This window comes from Somniosus microcephalus, chromosome 22, assembly GCF_052327205.1.
Source record: "Somniosus microcephalus isolate GS21.2 chromosome 22, FLI_Smic_1.0, whole genome shotgun sequence".
NCBI lineage: Eukaryota > Metazoa > Chordata > Chondrichthyes > Squaliformes > Somniosidae > Somniosus > Somniosus microcephalus.
This window is the reverse complement of record NC_141008.1, coordinates 52,721,230-52,731,549: the sequence shown is the minus strand read 5'-3', so window position 1 is coordinate 52,731,549 and position 10,320 is coordinate 52,721,230. Positions and strand designations below refer to the sequence as shown.

At 50.6% G+C, this 10,320-nt stretch overlaps 1 protein-coding gene across 4 annotated transcripts in view; it reads right to left on the bottom strand.

Moving 5' to 3' along the window:
- Window positions 1-365: 365 nt before the first annotated feature.
- Window positions 366-10,320, bottom strand: part of rad51c (RAD51 paralog C) — a 28,239-nt gene continuing 18,284 nt past the window's right edge. For 2 of the 4 annotated variants that reach the window (XM_085964739.1, XM_085964741.1), the window contains 2 exons: window positions 2,032-2,092; window positions 366-1,035 (listed from right to left, as the gene is read on the bottom strand). In XM_085964739.1, coding sequence (XP_085820865.1) covers window positions 803-1,035; window positions 2,032-2,092 — 294 coding nt within the window. In that variant the 3' untranslated portion in view covers window positions 366-802. Of the gene's footprint in view, window positions 1,036-2,031; window positions 2,093-10,062; window positions 10,124-10,320 lie in introns of all 4 variants that reach the window. The other 2 variants (XM_085964738.1, XM_085964742.1) reach the window with 2 other exon arrangements.

Below are 10,320 nucleotides of genomic sequence, written 5' to 3'. Positions count from 1 at the left end.
AGTCACTGTTGTGATGTAGGAAAAACGTTGGTCAATTTGCGCACAGCAAGATACCACCAACAGCAATGAGATAATGACCAGATCTTGGGATCTTTTCCGTCCACCAGAGAGAGAGAGCAGACGGGGCCTGGGTTTAACGCCTCATCTGAAAGACGGCACCTCCGACAGTGCGGCACCTCCCTCAGCCCTGCACTGGGGGCGTCGGCCTGGATTGTGTGCTCAAGTCTCTGGACAAGCAAATCAGTGTGGTTAAGATGAGCTTTGTATGGTGAACGATGATGGGGTTTGTGCAGGAAAGGCTCGGGCAGACTGTGGCGAGCGTAGGGGGGAGGTTCAGTGGGAGACAAACAAACACCGGGGCGGAGGTGGTTACAAAATACATTTACTTAAAATGAGGTGGAACAAGAGAGGGAGAAACATTTTTTTTGTTGCATAAAACGTCACAACAGCTGGAATCCAGAGAGTAGGTGAAAGGGTTTCAACAAGTGTGAAAACTTCTCCGGTTCAGCGTGGCTCAGGTGCTTTCAGAAAGATCGGCGAGAAGTTGGACTCTTGCTGGAAGAACATTGGTGGGGTAGGGGCGGGAAACTGAGGTGGTTCACAGTCAAAGTCTCTGACCAGGGAGGTCCCAGCTACAATTCCCGACCTCTGCTCGGAAACTCCCCACTGTCATGTGGCCGAGATAGGGAACTCAGCAGTGGAGTGGGTGGGGACAGTGACTGGGTAGCTCCCAACTCTTCAGAAAGACAAAATGCACTTTCAATTTTCCTGTCCGACTGGCTTCACGCGACCTACTGCCAGGTTAAGGTATCACCAGATCAGGCTGATCCAAAACGATCCAATCGGCTTGCCACATTTGGTTCCCACGGTGCCACTTTAATCCATTAGTTGAATCGGGGGAAATTCCCGCCAGTTCTGCGGAGGATGTCACTGTCCATCCTGGTCTTCCGTCCTCGGACGCTTGCGTGGGTTGTTCCCATTGATGGGCGAGGTCGCAGACTGGTCTGATGACTGGACATCGCGGAAACCAAGTGACTGAAAACGAGACAGTGAGCAGTTAAACCAGCTCGGCTACAGGAGCGAGAGACTTTGAACAAAGGAAACTGGTCTTCTGAGAAGAGATACCTCTCTCGCTTCTAGGGACTGACCGGTCGCTGTCTCTCTCTTTCTCTCCCTTGCTCTCCTCCCCTCCTCCATTGCAAACTCTCATCTCCTCCCCCCTCATTGCAACTTCTCATCCCCTCCCCCTCATTGCAACTTCTCATCCCCTCCCCCTCATTGCAACTTCTCATCCCCTCACCCTCATTGCAACTTCTCATCCCCTCCCCCCTCATTGCAACTTCTCATCCCCTCCCCCCTCATTGCAACTTCTCATCCCCTCCCCCCTCATTGCAACTTCTCATCCCCTCCCCCCTCATTGCAACTTCTCATCCCCTCCCCCCTCATTGCAACTTCTCATCCCCTCCCCCCTCATTGCAACCTCTCATCCCCTCCCCCCCATTGCAACCTCTCATCCCCTCCCCCTCATTGCAACCTCTCATCCCCTCCCCCCTCATTGCAACTTCTCATCCCCTCCCCCCTCATTGCAACTTCTCATCCCCTCCCCCCTCATTGCAACTTCTCATCCCCTCCCCCCTCATTGCAACTTCTCATCCCCTCCCCCTCATTGCAACCTCTCATCCCCTCCCCCCTCATTGCAACTTCTCATCCCCTCCCCCTCATTGCAACTTCTCATCTCCTCCCCCCTCATTGCAACTTCTCATCCCCTCCCCCTCATTGCAACTTCTCATCCCCTCCCCCTCATTGCAGCCTCTCATCCCCTCCCCCCCCCCCATTGCAACCTCTCTCATCCCTCCCCTGCACCCCACCCCCATTCTACACCAGAACTGGGAGCATGAGATCTTGATATTTGACGTAAAAAGGTAAAATGTGCTCCATCTCCCAGCACCGATACCCCTCACCTTAATGAGCATAAAACAAAAATCAGCACATAATGTGTACATGTTTTAGAAATACAGTCACAACACTCACGGTTATCTGGAACGGTACAGTCGCTTCTTTCTGACTTGGGGATTTGTAGAGGGAGGCAAACCTAGAGAGAGAGAGAGAGAAGACGGACACAGCAGAAGCTGGGTGAAGGGGCTTTGAAAATGCAGCTCATCTCGTGCCCGACGGATTCTCGTTACCAGTCAATGCCCACAGTCCCAGCCAATGCCCACAGTCCCAGCCTCGGTCAGCAGCGTGGGCCCGAGAGGCAGGACACTGCACAGGATTTCATTCGCACACTCCCAGTTTCCACTCACTCGCTCAACCAGCTCCTTTTGGAAATAAAAACCCTTTATTTGCAAATTTTTATTTTTTGGAGTATGGGCACCAGTGTGTCAGCCAATGAGATGGAGGCAGGGCGGGGCTTGCAGCAAACAGAGTCTATTTACTCAGCAGAGTCTATTTAAACAGAGTCTCCTTGAACTGCAGCAAACGGAACTCATGACTGAAACTACAGCAACATCTCCCGGTAAAAGCAGGATTATTTCTCCAGCAAAATGCTGGGAGTGGAGGATAGTTACATAATGTAAACTCTGTGCGGAAAACCAATCTCGGTCATTTACAGCAGTGTGGTCTCCAGACGTGATTGACGGGGGAAATTAACCAATTGTCTCCATTCTGGCCGGGAATAGTGGGTCAGTATAGGCAGCCTTTCATTTTTGGCTGGGACGATTGGAGCTTTCAAGACTGGGATCGATAGATTTAGTTTATTGGGTTAAGGGTATTGAGGGGTACTGGTGCAAAGGCGGGTAAGTGGAGTTGAGCTGCAGGTCAGCCGTGATCTAACTGAATGCGGAACAGGCTCGAGGGGCTGAATAACCTCAAACAGGAGTAGGCCAATCAGTTTGAATATAAAGCTGGGCCACAGGAGCAGGAGGAGGCCATTCAGCCCCTCGAGCCTGTTCCGCCATTCAGAGAGATCATGGCTGATCTGTGACCTAACTCCATATACCCACCTTTGGCCCATATCCCTTAATACCCTTGGTTAACAAAAATCTATCAATCTCCGATTTAAAATTAACAATTGATCTAGCATCAATTGCTATTGCAGAAGAGAGTTCCAAATTTCTAACACTGTATGTGTGCGTGTGTGTAGAAGTGTTTCCTAATTTCACTCCTGAAAGGTCTGGCTCTAAATTTTTAGACTATGCCCCCTCGTCCTAGAATCTCCAACCAGCGGGAATAGGGGACCATCAGCCTCTTCAAATCGGCGCACAATTGCCTCCTCAATATAATGCTCAACAATGGGACCAGTAACACCCAAGAGTCACGGACACCGACAGGACACAAGGACTGAAGGATGGGGAAGAGCCAGCTTTCCCAGCCGGGGCTGAAAGAGTTAAATTACGAGGACAGGTTGCACAGACTAGGCTTGTATTCCCTCGAGTCTGGAAGATTAAGGGGTGATCTAATTGAGGTGTTTAAGATGATCAAAGGAGTTGATAGTTTCTCTCTAGCGACCCTATTTCCTCTGGTGGGGGGAGTCCAGAACAAGGGGGCATCACCTTGAAATTAGAGCCAGGCCGTTCAGGGGAGATGTCAGGAAGCACTTCTTCACACAAAGGGTAGTGGAAATCTGGAACTCTCTCCCCCAAACAGTTGAGGCTGGATTCAATTAAAAATGTTAAACTTGAGATGGATAGATTTTTGTTGGGTAAGGGTATTAAGGGTTACAGAAACAAGGCAGTTAGATGGAGTTAAGATACAGATCAGTCATGATCTAATTGAATGGCAGAACAGGCTCGAGGGGCTGAACAGCCTCCTCCTGTTCCTGTGTAACAGGCTCGAGGGGCTGAACGGCCTCCTCTTGCTCCCGTGCAACAGGCTCGAGGGGCTGAACGGCCTCCTCCTGTTCCCGTGCAACAGGCTCAAGGGGCTGAACGGCCTCCTCTTGTTCCCGTGTGTAATGAAATCTGTTTGTCTTGATCCCGTATTCGTTTTGCACTCAGGTATATTACCCTCCCCCACTGTGTATAGTTTCACTTCCTCTTTCCCGACTAACCTGGGAGGTTCCAGGTCTTGGCTCTTGGCTCCGCCCCTGACTTCTCTTACATAAAGATCCCAGGATCTGTATGACTCATTCCTGTGAACCAGTCGGCGTGTTGAGATGTTAGCTCTGATCTTAGTGATTAAAAGCCAACTTGTTTAAGTCTATAACTTCTAGTTTTGTGGTTATTGAAGGCCCATCAATTTTAATCACTAAAGAATACTAGGATGGATCGACTCCTAAAACCAGAGCGTCTGGACTTGGATCCACATTCTGCTGAAGCATCAAATCAATTTGGACACTGGCTCAAATGCTTCGAACTCTTCGCGGGGGCCTCATCCGCTAGCGAGGTAGATAAACTGAGTCTACTGACTACTCGCGTAAGTCATCGGATTTATTCGTTCATCCGGGACGCCACCTCTTACACGGAGGCCATCACTATCCTGAAGGCCCAATACCAGAGGCCGGTAAACGAAGTGTACGCCAGACATCTGCTGGCTACACGCAGGCAGCGACCTGAGGAATCAATGGACTTATTTTCTTACAGGGCCTAAAGGACCTGGTCCGGGACTGTAACTGCAAGGCCGTGACGGCCAACGCGTACTCTGACGAATTGGTCCGCGATTCCTTCATCACGGGCCTCAAATCGAATTATATCCGGCAGAGACTGCTGGAGAAGGAGGTCCTGGACTTAAAAAAGGCAGTGGCCACTGCGCGATTGCTGGACGTGGCCCAGAAAAACTCTGACTCTTATTCTTCCGGCCATGCGGCTCTCACCGCCTCGTGCGCGCCGAGGGGGCCGCCATCTTGGAATCAGCCATCTTCCCCATCCAGGTCTCAGACCAGCTCTACGCCGCCGGAGTCCCCACACAGAAGTTCACCCAGGAGTCCTACTACAGCGGCAATGTCTCGAGGCCCGAAATGCTACTTCTGCAGCCAGGTCAAGCACCCCAGACAACGATGCCCAGCGAAGGACGCTACATGCTTCAAATGTAAGAAAAAGGGGCATTTTAGCAAAGTCTGCAGGGGGAATCCGATTTCCAACTCCGTCACCGCCTCGTGCGTGCTGTGCGGGCTGCCATCTTGGGATCCGCCATCTTTTCCCGACTCAACGGCCGCCCAGGGCCCAACAGTGGCTTCGATCACGGTGGATCAATCCAGGCCACACCCGTTGACAAAATCCATGATGGACATACAGGTAAACGGGAATTTAACGAAATGTTTAATTGACTGTGGGAGTACCGAGAGTTTTATCCACCCTAGCCTGGTACGGCGGCACTCATTAACGGTAACCCCTACATGGAGCAGAATTGCTATGGCTGCTAAGCCCCACACTTCGGACATTTTGAGCTACTGTGTGGTAACACTGACTGTAAAAGGCACGGACTACAAGGATTTTAAACTCCTCGTGATGCCAGAACTCTGTGTTAATGTAATCTTGGGCCTGGACTTCCAGTGCCACCACGAAAGTGTCACGCTAGCATATGGCGGGTCCCAGCCGCCACTCACAGTCTGTGGCCTATCAACCTTAAAAATCAGCCCGCCCTCTTTATTCGCTAATCTCGCTCCGAACTGTAGGCCCATAGCGACCAAAAGTAGACGGTACAGTCTGGAAGACAGACACTTTATCAAGGCGGAAGTGGACAGACTCCTGCGGGAAGGCATTATTGAATGCAGTACCAGCCCGTGGCGTGCCCAAGTAATCATAGTTAAAAATAGCGAAAAGAAACGGATGGTAATTGACTACAGCCAGACTGTTAATATTTATACCCAGCTGGACGCCTACCCTTTACCCCGCATATCAGAAATGGTCAGCCAGATTGCGCAATACCGAGTCTTCTCAACTATCGACCTCAAATCCGCGTATCACCAGCTCCCCATTAGAACGGAGGACCGCCCATACACCGCCTTCGAGGCGAACGGGCGCCTCTACCATTTTCTCAGGGTGCCCTTCGGAGTAACAAATGGGGTCTCGGTCTTCCAACGTGAGATGGACCGCATGGTTGACGAGAATAAACTACAAGCTACCTACCCCTATCTGGACAATGTCACTATCTGCGGGCACAACCAGCAAGACCACGATCTAAATCTTGCGAGATTTTTAAAAACTGCCCTAAAGCTGAATCTAACCTACAACGAAGACAAATGTGTCTTCAACACAACCCGTCTCTGTATTCTCGGCTGTGTGGTGGAAGATGGGGTAATTGGACCGGACCCTGACCGATTACGCCCCCTAAAGGAACTGCCCCTGCCACACAATCCCAAAGCTTTAAAAAGGTGCCTGGGATTTTTTTCGTATTATGCCCAATGGGTGCCCAATTACTCTGATAAGGCCCGACCCCTCATTAAATCGACGTCCTTCCCACTATCAGCTGAAGCTCGGGAGGCTTTCACCAGTATTAAAACAGGACATTGAAAGGGCTGCAGTGTGTGCAGTGGACGAATGCATTCCCTTTCAAGTCGAAAGCGATGCGTCAGACTTTGCCTTAGCTGCGACCCTCAATCAGGCTGGGAGACCTGTGGCCTTCTTCTCCCGAACCCTTCAGGGGCCTGAAATCAGGCACTCTTCTGTCGAGAAGGAGGCACAGGCTATAGTGGAGGCAGTGCGGCACTGGAGACACTACCTAGCCGGCAAACGTTTCACCCTGCTCACCGACTAGCGGTCGGTGGCTTTCATGTTTAATAACAAACAAAGGGGGAAAATCAAGAATGACAAAATACTCAGGTGGAGGATCGAACTATCCACGATCGACTATGATATTATGTACAGGCCGGGAGCCCTTAATGAACCCCCAGACGCCCTATCGCGGGGAATGTGTGCCAGCATTCATACGGACAAATTACAGGGTCTCCACAACGACCTCTGTCACCCAGGGGTCACCCAACTATACCATTTTATAAAGTCCCGCAATCTGCCCCACTCCATCGAGGAGGTCAGGGCAATGACCAAAGCCTGCCGCATCTGTGTGGAATGCAAGCCTCGTTTCTACAGGCCTGACCATGCACACCTTATCAAAGCCACACGGCCATTCGAGCGCCTAAGTCTGGACTTCAAGGGACCCCTTCCCTCTGCCGACCGTAACGTATACTTCCTCAATATCATTGATGAATATTCCCGCTTCCCCTTCGCCATTCCCTGCCCAGACATGACCAGTGCCACGGTCAAGTGTCTCTGCAATCTATTCTGCATGTTTGGCATGCCGAACTACATACACAGCGATAGGGGGACGTCATTCATGAGTGACGAGCTGCGCCAGTTCTTGCTCTCGAAGGGGATAGTCACTAGCAGAACCACTAGCTACAACCCCCGGGGTAATGGGCAAGTGGAAAGGGAGAATGCTACTGTTTGGAAGGCTGTCACGTTAGCCTTAAAGTCAAAAGGCCTTCCGACCTCCCGCTGGCAGGAAGTCCTCCCAGACGTGCTCCACTCCATAAGGTCTCTGTTATGTACTGTCACTAACGCTACCCCTCACGAAAAGATGTTCGTTTTCCCCCGGAAATCCAGCTCGGGCATATCTCTACCCGCGTGGCTGACGTCTCCGGGGACAGTACTATTGCGGAAGCACGTGAGAGGCCATAAAACAGACCCCCTTGTGGAAAAGGTACAGCTCCTCCATGCAAATCCTCAGTACGCCTATATCGAATACTCTGACGGGCGAGAGGACACTGTTTCCATAAAAGACCTCGCTCCCTCGGGGAGCGGAGAGAACGATGGGAGACTACCCGATGAAGACCTACACTACAAAGAGACAGGACGCCCAGAGGTATCAATACCCAACTTTAACCTGGAGGACACTGCAGATAACCTGGAAGACACTGCGGAGGCCCGGACAGCGGAGGAACCAGAATCCACTCCCCTAGAGGCACCCCAACCGGCTTTGCGCCGATCACTGAGAACTGCAAAACCTCCTGACAGACTCACTAATACCAACTTTTAAGAAACATCACCCCGATGGACTAAATCTATAGAAGGGGTGAATGTAATGAAATCTGTTTGTCTTGATCCTGTATTCGTTTTGCACTCAGGTATATTACCCTCCCCCACTGTGTATAGTTTCACTTCCTCTTTCCCGACTAACCTGGGAGGTTCCAGGTCTTGGCTCTTGGCTCCGCCCCTAACTTCTCTTACATAAAGATCCCAGGATCTGTATGACTCATTCCTGTGAACCAGTCAGCGTGTTGAGATGTTAGCTCTGATCTTAGTGATTAAAAGCCAACTTGTTTAAGTCTATAGCTTCTAGTTTTGTGGTTATTGAAGGCCCATCACCGTGCAACAGGCTCGAGGGGCTGAACAGCTTCCCCCTGTTCCCGTGCAACAGGCTCGAGGGGCTGAACAGCCTCCTCCTGTTCCCGTGCAACAGGCTCGAGGGGCTGAACGGCCTCCTCCTGTTCCCGTGCAACAGGCTCGAGGGGCTGAACGGCTTCCTCCTGTTCCCGTGCAACAGGCTCGAGGGGCTGAGCGGCCTCCTCCTGTTCCCGTGCAACAGACTCGAGGGGCTGAACGGCCTCCTCCTGTTCCCGTGCAACAGGCTTGAGGGGCTGAACGGCCTCCTCCTGTTCCCGTGTAACAGGCTCGAGGGGCTGAATGGCCTCCTCCTGTTCCTACGGTGCTAGAAAGCATTGTGAAGATAAACAGATTGTTTCAAACATAACTGTAACTGGGAGATAACCAAACATTGGCAACTGATCAGAAACCGCTCTCTGTGTAATATCAGATGTCCTGTGGTATTTGGAAGTAAAGTTTAAAACAAAATTTTATTCAGCAGCCTAATACCTGGAACGTGAGAACATGGGAGCTTTGACTGGGCAAACCACGGCCAAATCCTCATTTAAGCAGAAAGTTCACCCAGTTTACACTTGAAACCTCTGGTCCTGCTATCTTTCCCTGTTTGAAAGCAATATTCTGGATTCTGGGTACGGTGGTGTATTGGTTATGTTATTGGACTAGAAATCCAGAGGCCTGGACTAATAATCCGGAGAAAAGGAGTTAAAATCCCACCACGGCAGTTTGAGAATTCAAATGTAGTTTTAAAAATCTGGAAATGAAAAGCTGGGATCAGTAAAAGTGAACACGAAGCTGTCGGATTGTTGTAAAAACCCAATTGGTTCACTGATGTCCTTCAAGGAAGGAAACCTGCCGTCCTTACCCCGGTCTGGTCTACACACCAACGTGGTTGACTCGGAACTGCAAGTAGAAAATCTCCGGGGCAACTAGGGATGGGCAATAATTAATTATCAGCCTTGCCAATGACCGCCACATCTTGAGAATTAGTAAAAATAAATGTCCTTATCTTTACAAGCACAGAAACGTTATTGGAAATCATTGGGTCAATTGGGCTTGTATTCGCTAGAGTTTAGAAGAATGAGAGGGGATCTCATTGAAACTTATAAAATTCTAACAGGACTAGACAGACTAGATGCAGGAAGGATGTTCCCGATGGTGGGGGAGTCCAGAACCAGGGGTCACAGTCTAAGGATAAGGGGTAAGCCATTTAGGACTGAGATGAGGAGGAATTACTTCACCCAGAGAGTGGTGAACCTGTGGAATTCTCTACCACACAAGGCAGTTGAGGCCAATTCATTAAATATATTCAAGAAGGAGTTAGATATATTTCTTAAGGCTAAAGGGATCAAGGGATATGGGGAGAAAGCAGGGACAGGGTACTGAATTTGGATGATCAGCCATGATCTCATTAAATGGCGGAACAGGCTCGAGGGGCCGAATGGCCTACTCCTGCTCCTATCTTCTATGTTTCTATACACTGGTGTTTGACAGACAGATATCGTGTGTGGTGTCCTTGGGAGCTACAGTGCGATAGGCCAAGAGTAGAGTCAGTCCCTGTCCACACCGGAGGAGGCGGGCACACTGGGTTGGAGCGCCTCACCTCCACTGGGTGCGGTAGCGCACATCTGACATGTCGCTGGAGCTTGGAGTCAACTGGTGATTTCATCCAATCTGCCAGAGTCAAACCAGCTGCCCCCTCGTATAACTCGGACCTTTGACCTCTTACCTCGGTTTGACCTCTTACCTCAGCTTGCCCTCCCAGCGTAGAATTAAGCGGATGGTGGCCGCGTGACCCCAGCTTTCACCTGATCAAAACAACAAACCATTTTAAGCAACACAGACAGCCGTACGCCTTAAAGAGTGATGGAGGCAACAGGAGGATACAGCCTCCTCTACACTGGGGAGACCAAACGCAGATTGGGTGACCGCTTTGCGGAACACCTCCGTTCAGTCCGCAAGGGTGACCCCGAGCTTCCGGTCGCCTGTCACTTTAATTCTCCGC